Below are 25778 nucleotides of genomic sequence, written 5' to 3' on the forward strand. Positions count from 1 at the left end.
TCTATTCCACCCTCAGTATTTACCTCAGAATGCTCTGCTCGCCCCCTCGGGGAGTGCTCCAGAATTCAGTTAGTAGTCCTAAGCCAACTTGGGCCAGCTGGTAGCCAACAGACCCTCACATCCTCACTGTGCTCAAGCGCAGGCGTGCCTTTTGCTCCTCACGCTCATATTTTATGATGTGTATTTTTATTGTTTCCATCTAAGGGTTTTTTTCTGAATGTATAAATTTCTTGTTTAAGCAACAAGAAAAACCCTCTTTCTTTTAAAAATAATTATATACCAGTTATCTCTTTACTTTCTCTTTAATGTAGAACTGAAATTACAATACATGTAAAACAAAAAAAAGTGTAAAAGTCAGGCTTATAAGAAACTTATGTAAAAGAAATGTGTTTAAGGAAACATAAAAAGAAACAAAAGAACTAGACCTGGAAATTTCCCCTAGATTCATCCATAAAAGCAATGGAATCTACAAATAGAGTCGAGCAATATGACAATCTCATTCTGAAGGTGAGATAGAATTGCAAAGAAACAAGATTAGCCAAGGTAATCTTCCATGAGAAGAACACGGAAGAGTGGACCATCAGCCTATCTAACACCAACATTTATATTAACGCTACACTAGCATTTGCATGGGGTTAATAACAGAATAACAGAAAAAGGGTCCTAAAATAATCTCACACAAATAATACGGAGCAGGAATTAGAGATCAGTGGGCTAAGAAGGGAGAAAGAAAATAATAATTATTCAGTCAGTGGGTCTGGGAAAATTGACTATCCATAAGGTAATTAATTAAATTTGATTCTTAAACCATATCATATCCAAAAATCATTTACTAAATGTACGTTTAAGGCAAATATGAAGGGTGAAAACTATAGAAATTATAGAATAAAATATAGAACATCTTTGCAACCTCAGAGAGCAGAGAAGTTTTTAAACAATAATAAAACCTGCACACCATAAAGTAACAAGTAGGCGTATCACTACATTAAAACTAAAATTTGCATTCATCAAAAGACATGAGGAGTTAAAAAGACAAATCACAGAGTCGCAGGTTTTTGCTATACATATTTTTATATAGAGATTTATATGTAGAATCAATGAGAAAAAGATAACACAATGGAAAAATGAGCAAAAATGTGAATGGGCATTTCCCAGCAAAAGCAAGACAAGTAGCCCTAAGCATGTGAAAAGATGACTATCCTTACTGGTAATCAGAAAAATGTAAATTAAAGCCACAGTGACAAATAAATAATTGTTTTTTTGTATATTAAAAAGATTAAAAAATTAAAATTCAATCAAAAGCAAGGTGCTGGTAATGACTTAAATTGTTATAACCACTTGGAAAAAAGTTTATCCTCACAATGCTGAGGAAAATTAAACATGAACACACCCTATGATTCAGCAGTTCTATTCCTAAATACATGTGCTATTGTTTAAATGTGTGTGTCCCTCAAAATTTATATGTTGAAACCTAACCCCCATACTATTAGGAAGTGATTAGATCATGAGCATAGAGCCCTCAGGGAGCCCTTTAAAAAGCAAAATTTTTAAAATAATTTTTATGTAAAAGTGGAATCTAAAAAATACTAAACAAATGTACAAACTAAGCAAAACAGCCACTCAAAGATACAGAAAACAAACAAATGGTTGCCAGAGGTGAGGGGATAGGATGATGGGTGAAAATGGTACAAGGGAATTATCTGCTTAACATTATCTGCGCTGATGAGTCAAAGTATAGAGACAGCCACCGCAGCAATCCCGCCTTCATCGCTCAGCCTTTTCTTTCTGCCCCTCCTTCCCATTGGTCTCTTCCCTTCTCTGTCAATCCCCCTCAACCTCCCATCTCCCAGCTTACTGATGGAGAACAGCTCAGCTCTCTCCGCCCCCTATCCCTACATTGAATTCTATACCTTATTTTTTGAGAGTGGGCATATCTAAAAACTACAATAATAATAAAATTTGCAAAACTATGTACGGAGATTTGATTAGGTTATTGACAAAGGACTTCTGTCCCTCCAGCCCGTGTGTGCTTGTCGTTATTTGCGGTGGGTTTGGGGGGATGTAGGGAGTTGTTTCCAGCTACAAATATGAGGGTGTCTATATGTTAAATCTTTCTTTGTGTATATGTGTCTGAAAACATCCTTCATATGTTTCCTCTAAGCATGAATTAGCACTGATTGATTTAAATACTTTGTGTATTTCAGCCTCTTTTCACACTTCCAGTCTTGGACTTCAGTATAGTTGACAGAGGTAGCACAAATTACTTAATTCTATTTTATTTGTATATCTGGAGTGGGGTCTCTTCGATACTAAGGCAGGTTTATGTAAAAGTAACCAAATGAATACTCCTCTGACACTTTTTGAGTAGAACTGGAGCCTAGTTCCAAATAGAAACAAGTTATAGTAAACATCCACCTTTAAAAACTGTTTTCCTTCAACCAGGGTTGATTTTGATCTGTTTCACAGAGAATTATTTTTAAAAGATTAGAAAGTCTCTTAAAATAAAATATTCAACTTAAATGCTAAGGTAACAAAAAAAAAAACCTTGATAAATAAGAGAGCAAAGAAAAAAAAGGTTAGAGTCTTTTCACTAAATCATAACTTAGCTTGAAACAATTTAGAAATTTTGTTACCACCAACTTTTTTTACAGCTATTCTACTCAAGACTGCAATCCACGAAATAGTTCATCCTCTCCTGGGTTTCCTACGGGACCTTGATCAAGCTGGCTTCCCGCAGGCTTAGCTAGGACTAGCAAGAAATCCATCCTGTGGTGTGAGGCTGGAGCCCTCCTGCTTGACCCCCACATCCACATACCACACCCACATCCTAAATCCAAAGGTTCCAGTACTTTTATTATTTAGGCAACAAAGTATTTAGACATACAGTAATAAAAAACAAATACGAAAGCTTTGAGGGCCTAAAAAATCAGCCTGGAGGATCACAGAAGCTTGGGAGATGGGATCAAGTCAAATGGCATAACGCTTTTTGCGCTTTTTGCTCAACACTCCTTCCCGCCCCCAGCAAGCACATATGCACACACTGCTTGCTCTCAGAACTTAACTAGTGTTATTGACCCATTAATTGTAAACAAGAGAGAAAAGGGTCTTCCAGAATGTATGAAATAATTTTTAATTAAATATTTACATGACATTGACACAAACAAAAATGATTGAGGTGCCCCAAATAATATTCAGGGGTAAAAAGATATATTGGAAAAAATTTAAAGGACTTTATAGGTCAAGTGGGAGCTATTAAGGGGATGTGGCAGATCACTAAGTAGATAATAATTATTAGCAGTAGCAGCAGTATCTTGAATTATATGAAACCTTATATTTATTGTCAGTAGTGGTAACATTAATAATTAAATATAAAATGTACCTTGATTTCCTATTCCTATAAAATGCATATTAAATTCATTCCAGATGTTCATCTACATTTTCCAACACACCCTCACTGATATGTGTAGTAGAGTAGTCTTCCTGGCAAAAGGGACAGAAGAAAGAAATTAAAATTTTATTGAGTTTTTACCATGTTCCAAGGCACATTTTATACATTATTTCATTTAATTCCCACAACAATCATGAGTATTATATTATCCATCCCAATTTATAAGTGGGAAATCAGAGATTTAGAAAAGCAAATAACTTTTAAATGTTTCACAGAAGGTGAAGAAACATTTAGAAGGTGGGAGAATCAGTACTTGAATAGAAGTCCATCAGCCTTCAAATTCCAGCAAGCTCATTTTCCCCTACGTTAAAATCCTCCCTAATGACTGTATCATATGTAACTGTGAAGAGTTAGAATGGGGAAAATTTCCTGTATGCCCATAATCTAATTTCCAGGATTATTTTAATGGAGAAAACAGACATCAAGCCTCATAGCAAAGCCTGCTAGCAATGATAGCCTTTCGGGAATCTTCTTGGAATACCAATCCCTTTAGCTAGTTAAGCAACATGGATCTGCCTCCTACTACTAGGTCGGGCACAGCCTAAGCCTTTCACTAAAGTGCTGCTGATTGCAAGTGACTTCCAATCCAAACAAGTGTTTTAGGTCTATTTAATAGATCAATACAGTAATTCGCTCCTGGGCCCCTGAAATCATTTGTTTGGACCTGATGTCTGTGTAGTCAGATTGAGGTGTATGCATTAGCGTGTGCAGAGAATTAACACAAACTACTTGCATTGAAAGATGTTAAACCAATTTAGATTGTGCAAAGGCGGTAGTATTTAACTCATTTCCAAGTGACTGGGATTAAATGGGTCATTATAAAGGCAAAGCCTTCAAAAAGCATCACAAAGGAAAAGAAACCAAAAGGCCAAAGGATTCACTCTGTCCTGTGTAGATGCTTCACAATTCAACTGAGCAGAGGCTAGAAAGAAACCAGTTAAGAAAAGCCGATATACAGGGATAATGAAAAAATTGACAGGGAAAAAATGAAAAAAGTGAAGAAAACCTGATATAAGTTGAAGAGGGTTTTTTTCATCTTTTCCTTTTTTTTCTTTTTTTAAAATCACTTTTTTTTCACAGTGAAAGACTTTCCCAAGGGAACTAGGAGAAGACCTCTTGCTTGCATCACTTACACTGAGTGGACAAAACACCAGAGAGGAATAACTTTGCCTTAACTCCCCAGAGGAACAGGGTGTATGTGGAACTAATAATAATTTTCCATCTCTGATTCTGATGACATGAAAACCAGAGTTATGTGCTTATTTGATCTAATGTTGGATTGGATTTTAGCAGCAACATTTCATACCAACTGAAGTCTGTTAATTATGTGTACTGGGAAACCAGCCAGAAGGCCATTATAATAGTCTGAAGGGAATAAAATAAAAAGTTTTAACATGGATTCTTTCATCAGGAACACAGAATTAGCAGTAGGAGGAAAATTTCATTACAACTGAGGTGTGACTCATTTATCAGGCGTGGAGTAAAAAAGGATTCTCCATAAGAGAAACAGAACAGAAACTTTTGAAAAGAGAGTTAAAGGAAGCTCTTTGCTGACCAATGAATGACTTGAATGCATCCATCAATATAATGCTGATAACAGTGAAGTCATATAAACATTCATTCATGTATTCAATCATCCCACAAACAGTTGCTCTACAACCAAGCATTTTGGAGATATAAATAGACAATTACAATGTAAAACCTTGAAGCACAGTGTTATAGAAGCATGGGCAAAGACCATATCACCTGCCATGGACTAAAGCACAGGGACATCTTCCTAGAGGACAGGATACCTGAAATAAATGTTGAAAAATGAATAAAACTTGGCCACCTAGAGAGGACAGGATTGATGAAATAGGAGACTGCACAGGCCGAAGGAAAAAACTGAGCCCAGAGTTGTGTTGGGAACTACAAGTCACTCAGTGCTGAAGCAGAGTGTTGAAGGATGAAAAACAGGTAGAGGCCAGATTATGGGGGGCGGGGGGAGGAAGTCTTCTCAAGGAGCAAGGCTTCATTCTGGAGAGTGACACAGTAAAGAGAGGACTGTGGCAGATGACTGGAGAAGGGATTGTAATGTCACCAAGGTGGGGAGAGAGCAATCACTAGGAAATCTGTTACAATAATTACGACAAGGGATAATGAGGCCTGAATAGGGAACACTAAGGGTAGAAAAGCGAAGACGATTTGAAAACATCAGAAGATAAAAATGAGTGCAGCCTGATGCGTGATAGGATGTGGAGGATAGTAAAAGAGCAGAAACATCTGGAACCTCAGAAGTTTAAAAGAAACAAGGGAAAGGAGATAACGAAAGGTAACAACACCTAGTCGTGGGTCTGGGAAATAAGCTCAAGGAAACCAAAAGAAAAACATGTAGAAAGAGGGAGACTATCTGAGTAATTCTGTTGAATCACGCCATGTCCTGAACAAATTTTCCTTGGAATACTTGGCTTGAGGCCACCTAATAACATATGCAGGTCTATTATATTTGTTTTCTGGGTTTGGGGTTTTTGTTTTTTTCAGTATATAATATATATCTGTATGCTAGATACAAAAATATCTAAGCACATTTTGGTTGATTGAATTTGAACCTAAATCAGCTCATATGTGCTGTGCCATGCCTTCTGTAAGTCAGATGCCAAGCTGGTCTTATAATGCCCTTGCCTAATTAGGCCCATCATTTCCTTCTCTTTTCTTTATTTGTCTGCCAGTGTCTCCAATGGACTGAGACACAACTGAAAATTTCTATCCAATGTAATCATCTTGCAGCACAATTCTGATATGAATCAGCATTTTCATTACATAAAATCTCAATTTTCAGCTCAAGCTACCAGTTATAAGGCATTATATTTCCTGCCATTTAGAATCTCTGACTCATTCAAGTTGACCTGTATGTATGAGTTTGGAAACGATAAAAATCAAAACATAATTCTGGTAGCTATTTGGACAGATGGAACATCAACACAGCTTTACTGTTCTGATTTTTACTATTCTGCCATGACATATAAAAATTTTTATTCACTTAACAAGCATTCATTGGACACTATTTTGAGGCCCTTAAATGTTTCTGTAAAAAGAAAACAACAGCAAAAATTCCTGCTATTATGGAATTTAATTCAACTGCAGGGAAACATTTAATTAAAGGTGTGTGTGGAATGGAGGGGGGTTTATATGTGTAGATGGATGATAGATAGATGATAAATAGACAGATAGACAGATAGATAGATAATGAACTTGGTCAGAGTTAGGGATACTGGACAGAAGTTTCCTAGGATGTGAGATTTGTAATGTTAAAACCAGGAAAGTTTCATGAAAACCAGGACAAGTGTGAAGCAGAGACACACACAAACAATTTTAAAGAGGAAGCTCAGTGTAGGCCTATTGAGAACATGGTATCTAAGTAAAGTCTTGATGAAGGTAAAGAAGTTGGACATGAGTTTGTCTCAGGAAAAGAATTCTAGACGGAAACAGCTTAGGAAAAGGCTCTCTACACTGGGGACATGTGTGGTGTGTATGGACACAGTGAAAATATATATCAGACAGACTATGCTTACAAGGCAGCAAAATTAAAAGACTAAGGTTTGAGTCAGAAGAGCAATATTTAAACCCAGGATCTTCTACTTCTTAATACTCTGATATTGGACCTCTCCACAGTCTCTAGGGGAATAATTATATATTATTAGAAATATAAAAAACAGTCGCTTTAAATAATGAATGGATAAATCCAGGATCTTCTATGTCTTAATACTCTGATATTGGACCTCTCGAAACTCTCTAGGGGGATAATTACATATTATTAGAAATATAAAAACAGTAAGTTTAAATAGTGAATCAGCAAACCAGAATATGGACCCAAAATCTATTGCAGCTCTGCTTTAATACCCTTTGAATCATTTAGACTTTGCCAATATAAATAAACCCAACATGAAACCAATTTATACAATTTTTCTTCTGCATATTTCTGCCTTTTGCCTTAACAACAAAATATAGGTGTGGGAATCCTAAAGCATTCAATAACTATTTGGTATGGCTCTAATAACCTCAACCTTAATCTGCAGCAAAACTAAGTAAACATTTCATACACACACACAACCCAGAAACTTCTATTTTCTCAATACTTTGGTTCTTGTTGAGGAGTTCTCTGGATAATTCAGTAAAAAGAATCTAGCTGAAAAGGACTTTGTATGAATTCGTTGGAACTATTGTTTCTGCAAACCATGCAATTGCGTTGAATTTCATATTCATGTTGCATGTTGTGAACAGTTTTTACCCGCTCGGCTGGAGTGTATACTTCAAATAAAACCAGGCTTACAGAGCTCCAAATCTTTCCTCCCTGGTCATTTCCTACTCAAGGATATATTTTTGGCCTAACATGTACCAAATCACAATAGAAGTCCCTTTCTTTTCATTTTCACCACCTCCTAAGCTATCCCTCCAAGGACTTCCTCAGAGATATCTGCAGATGGGAAAGGCAATTCACAATGCAATAAAATTTATAGCTCATAAAATTATGAATAAGCCAAACGTTAAAAAAGAAAAGTTAAACTAGGTTTAAAATGATTTTTATAATATCAACCACATGAATTGACACAGAAAATGAATTGCAAATGTAAGGGAATGCAACAACTAAATGTTCTGTGCTCTCTGGGTGCTAAATGGAGACTGTCAGCAAAGCACAAAAAGATTGGAGAAATCATCATTGATTTCTCTCAGTAGAGGTAGCCAAAGGAAGGCCCAAAGCAGATTTTCTTAAAGCAGATTTGATTATAAGGACACAAGCCAAAAAAAAAAGAAGGTGTTTAGAAATTAGATGATGAGATGGAGTGAACCCAAATGATCAGTGCGATTATTTTGTTAAAAAGAATAAAAATACAAGAAAATAAAGAATTTAACAATCCACACTTTACTTTCTCTCAGCGGTAGAAGTTCTTTTTAAAAAGAAATAACAGAATACTTAGCAATATTAGAACAACCTCAATTTTCCACTTCACTTACCTAATTGCCATGGATACCCCTCGGTGACAACTTCAAGATCTGGAAGGGTGTCTGTGGAAAGTAGATATTATAAACATCCAATCCAGAATTGTTGAGGCCCCTACAGATCTGTGTCCTTCATGATCTTCTTGTCTTACTGTATACACTTTTCTTTGATGATCTCATCTATTCTATTGGCTCTAGAGATTATACATCGGTGATTCCCAAATCAATGTCATTATGACTCATATCCTGTGTCCCAGGCCCATATTTCTATCAATATTGGAATGTTTCCTGGTGACTTCAACCATATGCTTACATTCAAGCTAAATATCAGACCCCAACATGCTTTTTCTCCTGCATTCTCCACCCTAGTTAAACACCATTCACCCAAATGTGTATGGGGTCCTGGGGAGAGGGAATAAAGTCACCTTTTATACATCTTCCTATGACCAGTATCCCTGCCCCATTCCAACCAATCAGCATATTTAGGTATCTATACCTATCTTTTTCTGTCCATTTCCAGTATCACTTTTGCTCGGGCCATACTTGGCCTTCCACCTGCTTTGCTCTAAATCACTGAAGGTTGACCTCTGGAGATTCTGTTTCAGAAACTCCCTTACCAAGTAGCTTTTACTTCAATTTGATCAATGAGGAAGGGGTGAAGATATGAGGAAAATTGAAGGCCTGGAGAAGGGGGAGGGTCAGGTTATTCTCAGTCACACAGGGACCCAAACACTGCATGTTTATCAGGCTTCAAGTTTTCACCCATACTGTTTATCTGAGTAGAATTCACTTTTTCACTTTTCACACAAAGCAAATTCCCACTTTCTCCAGGCCCATCTCAGTTATCATCTGAATGTCTCTTCAGCTCGGGAGTGGGGGGTGGGGTGGGTATTAATCCATCTTTCTCATAGAGGCATCAAGTAACATGCTGTGGGTACTTGGGAAACTCTTCAGTATATAGCACTCAATGTATCAATGAAATTGGTCCCTCATCAAAGATATTACTATCTTGTTTATTATTAAATGACAAAAGTACATTTCATTTCTTACCTAACTGGATACTTGACTATTCAGTTCTTCCTAAGTTTCCCGGGAAATCCACCCTTGCTGCCACTCCCGTTGTCTTCCCATGTTTCCACATAAGCAATCTTTTTTGCTGTCTTCAATACTGAAACCCTCCCAGATGCTTTGTTTTGCCTTTGTTTTACTCTCCCCACGCTCCTTGAATGGCTTCAGTCCCTCTTACAGTTTCATCTAACATCAGTAAACAGACAACTCAATCTATAGCTCCGGTGCAGGTTTGTCTCCTCAGCTTCAGATGTGAATGTTCTGCGCATCTCTTTCTGTATGCCCCACAGGCTTCTCAAAGGAATATATCAAAACTTAGTTCATTATCTCCATCACCCCCAGCTAGTCTCCCACTACAAACCCCCTCTGCTAACCTGTGTCTCAGGCAACATCACTGTAAAATTTCTCCAACCGGCAACCTAGGTGTCAAGACTGATTTCCCCTACTCCATCACAGATATTTAGATCAGCCAAAAACTTTTGTAAAGTTTCCCTCTTTAATGACTCACTAATCTGTACCCTATTATCTATCCCCATTAAACACATGTAAATATCTCATCACTTATCACACAGATTACTTATATACTAGCCAGTTTCTGTGGTATCCTGTCCATTCTCCCCATTGCTTCTAGAAAAATGTTTCTCATTGCTCTCAGAATATAGTTCTTACTCCATCATTCACAGTAGAACACTTTAAATGACTTGCTACTGAGTTCAGAATAATAGCTAAACTCTTTATCATAACAGAAGACTCTCCACAAATTGGTCCCATCTAACTCTTCTCTCTCCACTCCTCTTTTCAGTGTGCTTTAGTACTAAGAAAATATCTGCAGTTCTCAAGCTCACTTTTTGGTTTTACACATCATTGCCTGTGGCCCACTTCTCCCTCTTCCCAGAATGCACCTCCCTTTCTTCTTGACCTGGAAAACCCTCTGCTTCTCATCAAGATTTCACTGAGGCATTACCTCCTCCAGAAAGTCTTTCCTGTACGGCTTCATCACAGTGCACTCCATCTGTTATTCCACAGTGCCCTGTGTGTGCTTCTGTAAGAACAATTGTTACTACTTTCTAATCATATTTTTATTTCAATCTCTACTGGCAGATTATGAATTCCTTGAAATTCAAGTCCGTGTTTTTTTCTCTGGGCCCTTCCTCTTTATTACAGTTTTCTAGTACACAGTAAATAAATATTTCTTGAATGAATAAAGTAATCTTATCATAGTTATATGTATATATATATATTGCATATCTAAAATACACAATGTATTTATTGGAGGAAATTAAAAGTTAAAGATCAGATTTTAGTCACTATTGAATCCCTAGCATGAACGAGAGTGACTAACATACAAAGGTGCTTAATAAATGTCACATTTTTATTGGTCCTAAATGGTCTAGCTCGAGTTGATCTGGTGCCTCAGTTCATTGGAAAATCATGCCAGCCCTCTGTTCTCTTGTCCTGTGCCAAACCTTCAAGTAAGTTGGCCTGTCATTTGAGGACTCATAGTGGGCAGAGCACAATGAAAAGCTTCAAAGGTCTGACTGTGTCCTCTCGGAACTTTACAGTCTAAATATATATACAGATGCATATGTATACGTTTAATATCAGAGTCCATCATATGGATGAGATAGACAGAATCTTACTAGATAAATAAAATAGTTTCCCTACCCACCACGGATTCAGGGGTAGTATTGTTCCCATTTGATTATGCTGTTTCTCAACACAAAAACTTCTGAAATCTAAGTCAAGAGCTGGGAAATGAGTCAGAAAAAGACGTCTCACCCTGAGATAACTCACTCTAATTTCCTCATTAGTGAAAACGACTTCATCATAAAGAGTATCTGCCAACAATCTGATATAAAAATGTACATGCATCATGAAAAATAATTGCTGTTCAATTACTACTGAATTATAAAGCCATCATACAGGTGCAATAATGCAAGAGCTTTAAAAGTGTGAAAAACTGCTTAGCTTAGGTAATTACATGTGTTTAAATAAAGTCCCCAGAATAAAATTTGCAGAGTTTGAAGAAACAATGAAATCAGAAGCACAGTGCTATTTATAACCATATTTTTTAAATTTTGTGTTTTCCCTCCTGTATAAATTTTGAAAGGCCAGGGATAATTTTTTAACTCTAGGATCCAGAGAGGGAGAATAACCCATCTCCTTCTCTGCCTTCCACCTTCCCCACGTCCCATACTGGATCCGCAGGGACAGCACTACACAGATAGAAATCGAGCCATAACCATGGTAATTGCAACTTTTGAAATAGTTAAGTCTTACCCCTTCTGCATAGTTTACATATAGGAAAAGCAAAATTTATAGGAATTCAATTCTATTACTACTAAGTAAATATATTTCTTATAAATTTTCAGGGTCTTTAGGAAGGGAAATTAGAATCAAGAACTAGAAAAGGGCCTTAAATACCATCTAGACTAAAGTCCTTAGTCAACTGTGTAAGACACTTGAGGCCCTAATGTATTAAGTTCATTGTACAAATTTGTGGAAATAGTAGAACTGAGTCAAAAAGCATTTCCACAACAGTATGCATCTGATTCAGCTTAAGTTCTGTGGGCCCCCATCAATTTCTAATTTTCAAGATACTCAAACTTAAAAGCTCTAAGACAGATTTTTGCCCAACTGCAATGTTATATAAATACAATTGGTCTGGCAGCAAAGGGGCATAAATTTTACTGCAAGACAAGCTATTAGTTAGCTACATTAGCTTAGACCAGTCACCTTAACTCTCAGATCTTTAGCTGTAAAACACTGTAAAACAAGGGGTTTGTCCAAAATGCCTTCTTTCAGATCTAAGATTGTGTCATTTTGAAATTAAGGGGCAGTTGGTCTAAAATTATGAATTTTTTAAATCAGGTGCCACTTTTGAATCCAGCATCTCCAGTCCTCCCTCCCCCATGGCAAGATGCCTTTCTTAAGGAAACCACCTTTCCTTCAAAACATGCCTATAAACTGGTCTAGCCCATATTCTAAGCAAATAATTGGTTTAAAAGTGGAGGCTTCAATATTCATCAACATTTGAAGTTTTTAAGACCAGTACTATAGAGGTTAATTGTTCCCTCCTACATATCTTTCCTAAAATCGGTACAGGCAAATCCCAAATATTAAATGAATGACAATGAAATAATGTTACCTGCACATTAATAGAGCATGATCCAAATGCTTATGTGTTTCTTTTTAAAAATATAATCTAGTGTTAAAGTCACAGCCAAATTTTTTAGTTTACTGTAAGAAATTTTTTAAGTGACTTGAAGTTCAACTTAAAATGGAATCAGATTAGTATTTTGTAATTCATTCCAAAACAACTAAAATATTCATTTTCTCACTTTAATAAAACTTAACTTTTTTCCAAAAAATTCATTGTTGTTTTACAGTTTATGTTTGGTATCGGTTTTGGTCTCCTGCAACTTTGTCTGGTTGCTTTGCATAGGAGCAGAACTGTGTCTTCATAAAATCTCATGAAATTCAATTGGTGTTCAGTAGAGGTGATTAAATAGTAATGCTCTAACCTGCCTTGGCCTTGAAATGTTTAACATGTTATACAAAGAGTCTTTGGAGGTTATGCTTTACCTCTACCCAAAGCAAAAACACTTCCCACACACACAAAGAAAGAAAGGGAATTTGACTTCATCACCTATTGGATGTGCCACAGGTGTCTCAAACACAATATGCCAAACAGTAAAATCATCTCACTTTACCCCAGATCTGTTCCTTTGTACCGAATATCACCACTATCCGCTGGGATGCCTACACTGAAACCTGCACGTCATCCTTGATGGCCGCCTCATGCCACATATCCAATTAGTCCTAAAAATCCTGCCTCCAATTTTCTTCCAGATTCTGGCACTTTTTCTTTCTCATTCATTTTTTTGTAGACTACTACACTAGTATTCTAGGTGATGGTGGTAGTAAAATAAGTAGCTAAGGATTATTAAGTCCTGTCAATGCCTCTTTAACTGGTGCTCGTACTTCTGATCTTGAATAGAAAAAAATGATTTGTTATGAAAGACTTTAGTCCTTTACTCCATGCTTTATTGTAGAGAGTCAATTTATTTGGACCAGTCCAGCATATAAAAGAGGAATGACTTCAGAACCAATCAAAATTCTCTCTCATGAAGCCATTTGTGATCTGGCTTTTTCTTTTCTCTTCAGCTTCATCATTCATTTCTTCCCACATCCCTGCAGCTCCCTGGTCTAGGCCTTCTGAATCTGCTCTTGCCTGGAACCAGTGAAAACAACGGCTTTAGGTCCTTCAAGAAAAACTTGTTCTGTATTTTAAAGAGCATGTTCTCTATTAAGTATAGTCTCTGCATTCCAAAAACAATTAAAAAAGACATTTCAATTAAAAAAGTAAAGTCTGACATTTGTAGTGTAATTTGACAGTATGTATTAAGACACCTAAAAACTTTCCTACACTTTAACCCAGTAAAATCGCCTGTGAAATACTAGCCTAAAAATGTAATATGGGCATGGGGGAAGCTTTATGCACATATATTCATTCTAACATTTTTAATAAAGGTGTTTTTTCTTTTAAATGTGGGTTCATGGCTAAAAGTTAAAGAAAAACTGCTTATAACTCAACTGAGACAAAGGTTACCAAAAGTGGAGGAATAGTTAAGTAAATAATGCGTCTATTAATGCAACCATAAAAGTTTATATTTACAAAGAGTTCATAATAGCATGGTAAAGTGCTTATAACATTACCTACAAAAGGAGTAAAGAATGTATTATACAGTAATTGTATACCATTATATAATTTAAATATTTAAAACCTACTAATAAAAAATAGTAATGGAGGGAAAAACATCAAAATAAATGCTCCGAAACTTTCACTGTTTTCTCATTTGTATCTTTAGATAGTTTCCAAATTGTATCTGTCGCTTCTATAGTGGAGGAAAAATATCACCTTATTCAGAGAGGTCAGGAGTGGGAAGGAGAGGGACAGAAAATAAGCCTGGGCATGGGGAGAGTTGCGTAAAACTGAAGTATGTGTTAGTCCCCACTCAAGGTCTCAAGCTTGCTGATAAAGATGATGACATTCAATTTTCCCTGTCAAGTGTTCTCAAGTGGACTTGGTATTTGTTCCTTAAGTTCACTCTGAGTTTGGCATTGAGAAATACTAAGAAAGGAGTGTTTTCCTTATTGCTTCAACTCTACTCAGCAAATGTTACTCTCCCTAATTCGACCACCCCGAAGTCACAGTCTCCCACCACCTGTGGCCTGTTCTTAGGCAAGGATACACGGAGGAGCCAAGGAATTGAAACATAACCACCATCAGGCCCTGGGAGGGGCAGCATAATTCTGAATGTGAAATAACATTCCCGGAGTTCCTTGTCAGGTGCTGGATAAACATATCAGCTTGTGGCTGCAGAAAAACTGTCCCCTGCATCTGGGGCAAACATAAAGTATCACTTGGGGTTCTTCGTAAGCCACAGAAACCAAAGGTGGCTAACTTGATCAGATCAAAGTTGACTAGAGATTAAGTCCTTCACAGAAGGAAAAACTAATCTGCCTCCTGGAGGAAAAGAACCCAGGAGGCACTGAATTCTCCACCATGACCAGTCTGGAGTCCTCCGCTCATGATTCAAATTCCTGGGGGATAAAAAGTGGAAGGACGGCCTTCGACCATGTGCTGATATGCTTGGCCAGAAGGAAAGAGATACCCTGATTAATTGCCCCACCAGGATCTCATGTAATAGATGGAATTCATTCCCCAAAAGTAGGATGACCACATGTTGGGGTTTGCCCTAGACAGTCCCAATTTATAACTATTTTTCAAGAATAGCTATAAATAGAATCACTTTTACTCACAAAAGTGTCCAAGTTTGGATAATAAATTGCATTATCACTCTACACAAAGGAAAAATAGGGCATTGTTACCAAAGAGGGGGAAGTGATGCTGAGCAGATGAAAATAGCTCCCATTACAATGCGACTATTAGCAGGGGTCAAAACAAAGTGTTTTGCTCCAATGGTTCGGGTCAAAAGATAAGAATCGGAGTCAAAAGCCCTTATCAGTCTTTTGCTTCTGACTCCAACATGAAAATAACATTCCTCTCCTCACTCTCTATGTGTGGAATCATTATGACTTTGACCCAATAGTTCCATTGCCTTGTCTTTGTATGTCCTTGCAGCTAAACCCCTGAATGTTAAAGTGTCCTCTTTTACTGCTGCTTTTTTAGCTTAATTGGTGCCCTCCTGCTTTCCAAAATAGAATGCTAACATCCATTCACCCAGCTGGAGGGTCAGGGTGATACCACATCCAATATTCCCCAAAGCATGTGCTGGATGGTTGCTGTACCCCTGCTGCTGACTAGTAATGAGTCAAATAGCGCCTTTTGATTCTGATTTCCTCCGAGAGGCTGCTCAACGAGCATGGGGTCAACTTAAAGGAAGAGGGCTTTTGTTTAATATTTTCTCCTTTCATTAGTGCACTTAAATTACTTTCTTGCAAACTCTGCTTGTTACCTAAATGTACTGGCACTTTTGTTACCTAATTAGCTTTCTTATCAGACTTCCAACCAAAAATAACAAGAAATGTAATAATGATAAGGCATCCTGCCCCCTCAAAACAGATTTCCTTTCACGCTTTATCTCTCGGTACTGTTCTCGCTTGTTTAATTAAAGTATCAGAAATTATTAGACTCAAATTATTTCTTGATCTAGTGCTCAAATTCTCCTGAAAAACTCTTCTTCTGCCTCAGTATTTAAACCTTTATCAGTGTGTGGCAGATGAGTTTCCACACATATGCAACTGGATTCAGGTAATTCAATATAATTTTGGAGGAAGAGGCTCATTTAGTCTCTGAGTAACTAGGCAAGCCAATCAGATTTGGCTACACTGGGCTGGGTTACCATGAACATCTAAATACTCATGTCTTCTTTCCTGTGCTCCTGGATCATTAAAACGACCAACATTAATGTGTGAACAACCTTATGAAACTTTAGCATAGAATTGTGAAATGCAAAGCAAAGATCTTATTTATTTTTTCATTAGAGGGGTAGGGGTAAAAAATGTCAACAAGTTCAAACTACTAACACAAGTTGTATTCAAGGAGGGTGGTCATGTCTGCTGTAGGCTTTAAAATAGCCGAGGAGAAAATGCCCTTAAGTCACAGCACCGAGAAGGAGAAAACATAAGACATATTGGTCACTACTCTCCATCGTACTCCATGAAAAAAATGCAGGTTGGAATCCGCTTGCTTCTGGTGGAGCAGTGTGAGAGGTTCACTTTCTTTGAAGTCGTCTGCAATATGATCCCCTCCTGCACTGTCAACGTTGGCTGTCACAATTACCAAGCAGCCATTTTGAACTTGTGTTTTATCAGAACTTCAATACTTACCCCAGTGTCTGTGATGTGGTTTGCTGATGTCTGTGTAGGAAGAAAAAAACTCACATATATTTGCTTACTTCTACATTTTCTGGGTGAGTGTCCTCTTCTGGCTTGATTATTTTGTTTTGCAACTTAATCGAGTAGATCATTGTTAGAATTTTTAGTTTATATTATTTCTACTTTGCTCTTAAGGTAAAATTCGATCAACGAAGTAAGAATGTTGTTTTAGTTTATTCCACCTTCTGTATTTATTATTTGAGGAACGCTAGTGGGGGGGTGCACTTGTGTGTGTGTTGAGGATGCTTTGATATTATCTGGTTGCACTGGTTGTTTTATAACAATCACCTCTATATTTCTGCCTTGTGTACTCCTTAGAATGCCTCCTTCCCACCCCCTTCCTACCCCAACTCCAAATTCATGACAAATGGGATGTGAAACATGTAGTTCATTTACTTCAAAACTAAGATGAAATGTACTCAAAGCGTTTTTGAAGTTCATGTGGAGTAAATGAGGGATGTTTTCATCAAATGGCTGTCTTTTAATTAGTCATGTAGTAATTAAGATCGCATATGAGGATGTGTTTTTTATATCATGAAATATGGCTGTATGCTAAAAAATTAATGAATTCCAATACTACATTGTGCCTCTTTACAAAGAGAAAAATAAATATATCTAAAGTTTGGTAGTAACCTGATTGCCAGGAATGTTAGGGAAGTATCAAGGTTGTTTGAGTTATAGAGAGCAAGGTGATAAACAGCTTAGAATTATACGCCAAAAAGTTCAGGTTGTTCTTCTAGCCAACAAGGGGTCACTGATAATATGATGAAAACATTTGGGAAATGTTTTTCTTCAATAAATAGGATGGGCAATCACAGTTAAATAGAGAGACCAGAAAAATCTCAGACTAACAGTCTAGGCAAAGGAGAAGTGTCAATCCAGGACAGAAGGTGGAAAAAAAAAACCCCATAAAAACTAGGCAGCTAAATAGGAACATAAGTATGATGGAGGAACAAAAATAAGCTCCAAGCTCCTTAGCTGAGGAACTTCGGAAGGTAGTGCATATGCCGTTCAGCAATATGAAGAAGTGCAGGTTTGGAGAAACGGTGGGAGAGATGAATGAGGAAGGGATGGGTAGCAGATATACAACATGTCCCACAATTTCCAACAGGTGGTAAATTAATGCTCCCTGAGTCGATTAAAGTGTGATGCAAACTTGTACGCTTCTTTATGGCTTCAGTTCTGGGAAATAAAAACTAAGTCACCGGAAAGCAAATATTCATTCAACAAATATTCCTCATTGATAACTCTGTCCCAGGCATTGTTCTAGAATCTGGAAGTGTAACAGAGAAGAAAGCAGTGTCTTCTCTCCCCAGACTGACTTTCTGGTGCAGGGAGAGATAAAATAGTGAATGATACTATGTCAGATGTCAATGAGAGTCATGATGAAGAATATGCTGGGTAAGGGGACAGGACAGACTAGACAGTGACAAGGCTGCTCATCTGTACCAGGGAATGTTTTCTGATAAGGAGACATTTAAGCAAGAACCTGATTGATTTACTTTAACTTGGTAACAGTTAACAGTTAACTCTTTTATTCTAAATTCCTGTATAGATCATCAGACTAAGACTGAACTTCAAACTTTGTAATTTGGTAGACAAATCACCTAAGTTAAACTCCATGTCCATTCATTTTTTTTTAAACAAAAGTTATTTCCTTGTGTCCTTCACTCATGCCTGCCATCAATTTTCCAATCAGTTACTAAACATCACAGGTTCTACCAAAAATGTGTTTTCTGTTTGAATTGCTCAAAAGTACAGCCTTTTCCTTGACCACACAGTGGCCCATTTACTGGGCGTGGCTGTTAGTGTGACTCGAGTCCATATACATTTCCATCAACAACACTGACTTCCCAAAAGAATAAATCTATATGTTGGCTCTATTATCTAAAAAATAAAATATGACTTTGTACGTAACCTTTACAATCTGTTCTGAATTTATCTCTCCAGACTTCTGTTTTTTTAAGTATACTCATTAATTATGTTATTACAGTTATCCCAATTTTCCCCTTTTGCCTCCATCCACCCAGTACCCCTCTTCCCCCCAGAACTCCCCACCTCACTTAGTTCATCTCCATGGGTCATAGATATAAATTCTTTGGCTTCTCCATTTCCTATACTATTCTTAACATCACCCTGTCTATTTTGTACCTAATAATTATGCTTTTTAATCCCTGCATCATTTTCCCTATTGGTCCCTTCCCCATCCCAGCTGATAACCCTCCAAATAATCTCAATACCTGTCATTCTCTTCCTGTTTTATTTGTTTGTTTAGTTTTTATTTTATTTTTTGGTTTTAGATTCAGTTCAACAACTGAACTTGTTGAACTTGTTCAACAACTGAATACTTGTGAGTTTGTTGTGATTTTAATGTTCATAGTTTTGATCTTCTTCTTTTTCTTAAACCAATCCCTTAACATTTTATATAATAGTGGTTTGGTGATGATGAACTCCTTTAGCTTTGCCTTGTCTGGAAGCACTTTATCTGCCCTTCCATTCTAAATGATAGCTCTGCTTGACAGAGTAATCTAGGTTGTAGGTCCTTGCTTTTCATCACTTTCAATACTTCTTTCCAGCCTCTTCTTGCCTGTAAGGTTTCTTTTGAGAAATCAGCTGACAGTCTTATGCATACTCTTTTGTAGGTAACTCTCTGCTTTTCTCTTGCTGCTTTTACGATTCTATCTTTATATTTAATCTCTGGCATTTTAATTATGATGGACTTTAGTGTGGTCCAACTTGTTTGGGACTCTCTGTCCTTCCTGGACTGCTATGTTTACTTCCTTCACAAAATTAGGGAAGGTTTCTTTCATTATTTTTTAAATGTTTTTGTCTTATTCTTCCTTTTTTTTCCTTCTGGGAACCCTATGATTTGAATGTTGGCACATTTGGAGATGTCCCAGAGTCTTCTTAAACTCTCCTCATTTTTTTTGAATTCTTGTTTCTTCATTCTGTTCTGGTTGATTGTTTATTTCTTCCTTATGTTTCAAATCATTGATTTGAACCCCATCTTCCTTCCCCTCACTGTTAGCTCCCTGTAGATTCTTCTTTATTTCACTTAGTGTAGCCTTCATTTCTTCCCTTATGTTGTTGCCATACTCAATGAGTTCTTTGAGCATCTTGATCAGCAGTGTTTTGAACTCTGCATCTCATAGGTTGGCTATCTCCCTTTCCATTAGTTCTTTTTTTCTGGGTTTTGTTCTGTTCTTTCATTTGGGCCTATATCTTTGTCTCCTCAATTTGGCAGCCTCCATGTGTTTGTTTCTGTGTATTAGGGAGAGCTGCTTTCACTTCCTGTAAAAGGCACCTGTAAATTGTGTGGGATGGAGCCTTAAGTAATCACCAGGCTGGGGCAACCTGCTTCACTGTTTTGTGGTCTCTGTGGGGAGAGTGTTCAGAGAGGGGACTGTGCCACTGTTTGTCTTCTGGAAGTTTGTCCTGGGTTCACCCCTTTCCCAGTCACTTCACCCACTCCCTGTATACAACTGGCATCATCCCAGCTGTGTCCCTGGTGTTGAATCCCAGAGCGAGTAGGTTTGCATATATTTTAAGACTGTGTGGGCCCTTTAAGTGGAGTTTCCTGAAAATCTGGCAGTTTCTTCCACTGCCCCAACCCCCACTGGTTTTATAGCCAAAAGTTATGGGGATTTATCTTACTGGCACTGAAACCCTGGGCTGCGTGGTTTAGCCTGGGGCTGGAATTGTTTGCTCCCAAGGTGTCTGTCCTGATTTTTATCCACCACATGTGACTGTGGGGCAGCCTGTGCCCATTCCACCACTGCCACTGCCTGTCTGCACCATGCCACATCTCTTCACCTCTCTACCTTATCTCCACATCACTCCCCCACCTATTTGGATGAATGTGGCTTCTTTAAATCCTTTATTGTGACAGTTCCATACAGCTTGATTTTCTGACAGTTCTGGCTATTATTTGTTTTGAGATTTAGTTGTAATTCATTTTGTGGTTATGCAAGTAGGTAAAGCATGTCTACTTATGCCTCCATCTTGACTAGAAGTCCAGACTTCTGTCTTCATATATAACCACAACCATGTTAAACTTCTCCTTGCCTAGTTTCCTATTTTCCTAATCTGAAACATGCTCTTTCGCATGCCCCAAATAGTCAACTTTCCTTCATCTTTCTACCCCATATCCAATGCTTGAATACTCCTGCTCTTCCTTCAAGTCTTATGTAATGTTTATCGCTAATTTCTTTGTGCTCCACCACACCCTGATCTTACCTATATGAGTGCACTCATCACCTCACAGTATAGTTCTCCACCTGCATGTCCGCCTTGTCTTGGATTTGCTCTTCAAGAGAAGAGCCAGTGCCCCCTCAATCCTGCCTCGAAACAGGGGATATGACACATCCTGGAGCTTTATGCAAAGCTATCAAGTTCAAGTGTGTTGATTATGCAGTGCACAGTAGCACACATCATAGATGTCATAGATTTGTATTTTTATTACATCAATTGTGTAACAGATAGAAATAAAGTTTTGAGCTAATGAAATCCGTATATTATGACATGCTATCAAAAGATGGAAGTAAAGTGCCCGTATCACACAATGGTACAACTAAAAGTGACTTGTCTTTAAATAAATGGTTGCTGCAAGAAGTAATTCCTCTGTCCATCCTCTATGGATAACCTCAGCCTAGCCAGGCTTCATTGCACCCTTCCAGAGATGAGCACTGAGTGGCAGAGAGAGAGCAATTGGTTTCATGTCTGTCTGGCTAACCTTGATAGGACATATTTTAAAGTCAATTATTTGAAGGGCCTATCCTCATGATAAATCAGTCTGTTACCAAATAACTATTCCCCACATTGTGAAAGCCATAGAATTGTTAGAACCATTTTGTGACTTTAAGGAGCTTATAGTCTAACTGAGAAAATTAACCATATAAAATTTATACCAAATATGTGAATGGTAAATTAATAAAATGGAAGACAAAAACTAACATGCAAAAGCCACTTTTCATTCATCAAATTAATTAAAAAATTGATGATTTGACCACTATGATGACAGGAATTCCAAGAAAAGGAAGACTACATCTGAATTACTTGGTAGCATTGAGAAACTCATTTAACCTCACTAAAACTTCCTTTCTTTTTTTTCTTTCTTTCTTTCTCCCTTCCATCCTTTATTTCTTCCTTTTTTTTTTTTTTGCAAAATTGGAATTAGAAAATCCATTCTCTGACATCACAAAGTTTTTTCCAAGAGGAAATAATATAGTAAATAAAAATGTTTTCTCAGGCTACAAAGAGATTATTAAAAGTATAGAAGTGAATTGTAATTTCTATTAGACAAGGAAAGTCTTCAAGTGTGGCCACTGTGAGGCATGCTCAACCCTCCATTGTCACTGTCTGTCCTCCCCTCCTCCTGGCTGGAACTGCATCACCCACCTCACACCCCTCTCTCCAGGCTACTTGCCTCTGTGTGCTGCAAAGAAGACGCCACCCACTGTGTGAGAAATAAGAGAAAGAAGAGCATTCAGAGGAGAAAGACAAGTGTAAAAGGAAAAGAGAGGCTATGTTCTCCTCTAACTACAATGATGTTATTCTTAAAACATTTTACTTAATAGGCTTCTGAGATGTCTGAGATCATGACAGTTTTTATCACTCTCTTGATTCAGAACAAATAACCCTTGTCAACAGTGGTTTTTCTGGGAGTGAGATTACAGGAGCCTTTAGTTTCTTACATGATATATTTCTGAATTATTTTAATTTTGTTTAAATGGGCATGATTTATATATACATTCTGAGAAAAAAAGATAGTTCAAGCTTAATGGGGGGGTACAGAATGTGGACTCTGGGTCAGATAAAATATATATTGAAGGAAATCTTCACATTTAGAAAAATCACGCTATCTCCACGATGGCAATGGTCAACATATTTTAATAAGACAATCACATAATCATGCTATTTTCAGAGGAAAAACCTTATTTATGATGTGATTTGGTGATTCCATTGGTTTATGCCATATTTATCTCCTTTTCTCCCTCTGTTTACAGGCACTGCTTTGTTCTCTGTGGTTGCTTTCCCCTTGGGAGATTTCTATATAGGGAGTTACCATATGATCAACAACATACCAAAAAAGGAGAAGAACAGGCTGTTTTATGTAGCCCTGCTGGCCCTCTGCCTCAACACAGGGGGAATAAGAGCCATAGTTTGCCTCCTGGGTGCTTACAGCCATCAGGAGCATGGATCACAGAAACAAATGTCTTTTTTTAAGTGGTAGGTTGCACTGGTTGGGAGAAAACCAAGGTTTCTGACATTCCTCTCTGTTTTACGATTTCTCCTTGTTTGTTCTCTGATGCTGTTCTGATGGAAGTAGTTCAGTCTTCGTTGACTGGGCTAAGTGATTCACAATGTGACCACGCCTGTGACCATGATTCGGTCACTACCCATAGGAAAATATGGGTCAGACACACATCTCCTCAACTTACCAGCACCTTCCAGAAACACGTTGATACATCTGTCCTCCAAATAAACAGATGTGAAATGGCTTGACATAGGGAACAGAATGTGGCTTTGGAGCCAAGCAGTCCGAGGTGGAAGTCTCAACTCTATTTAACACAAACTCCCTGACCTTGGTGGTCATTTATTCTTTATAAGCTTCAGTGTAATCATTTCTAAAGGGTTATAATAACACTTATTGGCTTTTCTTAGAGGTAATAATGTGTATATTGCCAGCAGAGAATCTAGCACACAGTAGGTGATCAATAAGTGGTAGTTATTGTTATTAGTTATTATATTGGATTACACTATTTTGGCAGGGATTATACATTCAGAGGGCAATACAGAGAGAAGATGGAAAGGACAGAAGTACAATTTTAAAAAACATCAACCAGTACCTCTGTTTTGCATCTACTTTACCCCATCATCTAAAAAATTTGTATTCCCTGAAAACCAAACCACATTTCTGTGGATTTTTTCCTTTTCCAGTGAATTTTTATTCAATCTTATGTGGTTTTATGGAATCAATTTTTATTATCAAATATAAATTTTCAAAAAATGAAATTTTGATTTTTAAGGCAGAGAATTTCAATTTAATAATTTTGTTGCTTTTATTGTTATTCATCAGTGGATGTCAAACAGATGTGAGATACATTGTCTTTTTTTAATTGACTTTAGATAAAGGGAGAAGAAGTAAGAGAGAAAACATCAGATTTGTTATTCTACTTATTTATGCATTCATTGGTTGATTCTTGTATGTGCCCTGACCAGGGATCAAACCCACAACCTTGATGTACTAGAATAACACTCTAAACAACTGAGCTACCTGGCCAGGGCCATTAAGGTTTTTGTTCACACTTCTCTGTGAAATGGGTTTCCAAGATTTTTCTAACATAGTCTGTATTTCCAATGTTAGCAATGGGTACTGTTAGCAACAGATAAAGCAACACACAGAGAATATCAGACAAAATGTTTTAAGAAATTTTATATTAAAATCATTAAATGAAAAAATGTTAGCTAGGTACATGTAGCTGTCCAAGACAGTATCTCTCTCCCTCTCTCTTTTTCTCTCTCTCTCTCCCTCCCTCCAATTATATTAATATTACAAAGCACTCAGGCCTATTTGGGTTAAGTCCAAATGTCAGAGAATAATGCAGTTTCACCAAAGGTGAAAGGGACTCTTCACTTCTTTATAGCAAATTCTGCCTCCTTGACCTGCCCAAAGGAGAAAGAAAAATCCTTCTTTTTTATTCTATTCGGAAGTTTTAATCCTTAATTAGCAACATCATTTTGATTAAATAAGACTCTGGAGGATTAAGACTGGAGAGCAATCAGTTGTTCTGAAAGATAGCTCTGGAGAATTTATTGTACTGTGGTCTTAGTCATTGAGTTGTGTTTAATCAAAGTGACACTTCTCAGTGTTGATTACAAAGGAGACATTATATGAATGAAATATTTCCTTTGGGAGATGGAGGGGACTCTCGATGGTTTTGTGCTTTAAGACTTTGTAAAGGGGGATGGGGAGTGGGGTGAAAATGAGTTTCTGCAGCTGTGAGGAGCCAGATGAAATTTAGGATGAACATACTTCAATTTGGTTACCTATTCTTTTCTAATTTCATTAAAATTTCTAACAAGAAGACCTATGCAATATTTTTAAAACCTAAAGTTAAAGCACCTAGAAATGTGTATAAAGAATGGGGGTGTTATTCATTATTGTTGAAAAGAATTATTTGAATAATAAGCTCCTTAAAGCCTGAATCTGGTTGTTTCCATTTTAAAGAATATTTTTTCAGTCTAAACACTAAACTGCAGGATAACTTTTATGAACAGCTGCTTGTTGCAGTTTGTAGAAATGAATGTTAATTATTCCTGCACATACTGCAGGAGTTGGTGGCAAGACTGACAAAGACCCCACTGGGCAGCCAGACAACTGGCAGCATCCTGGCTCTGTAGCTTAGGAGTTTCATGGTCTTCAGCAAGTTCCATAACCTCTCAGAGACCTAGGTCTCTCATCCACCAAATGGAAACAGCTTGGAGGGCTGTTGTACAGCTTATATAGAAACTATCCTAGCACATTACAGGCATTCAAATCAGGATAGCTATTACTATCATTATTAAATGACAAATAAGTCATCAGCTAAAATCATTGTCTAAATTCTGAAAGAGAAGGAACTCATTTAAGAGGAGGCTATCCTTCAAATAAGCGACCCATTCACTCATAATCTATTTCTCTGAGTGAAAAATGCTGCTAGAGATTACAAGCCTGGTTAATATAATGAATTTCAGTGGTGTCTTTAAAAAACAACATACCACTTGAATTTATAACCACTTGAAGGCTGTATCCAGTTCTGTTTTCAGCACAGATGTCAGATGTTCATAGTTACAGGATCTTTAATGGGATATGTCACTGTATCTATACCACCTAAAGCTT

General features: G+C 37.3%; 1 protein-coding gene across 1 annotated transcript in view; it reads left to right on the top strand.

Annotated features, from left to right (window-relative positions):
• The first annotated feature begins 16572 nt into the window (after positions 1-16572).
• SLC15A5 (solute carrier family 15 member 5) overlaps positions 16573-25778 on the top strand; it is an 80823-nt gene continuing 71617 nt past the window's right edge. Inside the window, 3 exon segments of the mRNA XM_024575480.2 lie at positions 16573-16642; positions 16645-16932; positions 22903-23125. Of these exon segments, the coding sequence (XP_024431248.2) occupies positions 16573-16642; positions 16645-16932; positions 22903-23125 (581 nt within the window).

This window comes from Desmodus rotundus, chromosome 3 (assembly GCF_022682495.2).
Source record: "Desmodus rotundus isolate HL8 chromosome 3, HLdesRot8A.1, whole genome shotgun sequence".
Taxonomy (NCBI): Eukaryota; Metazoa; Chordata; class Mammalia; order Chiroptera; family Phyllostomidae; genus Desmodus; species Desmodus rotundus.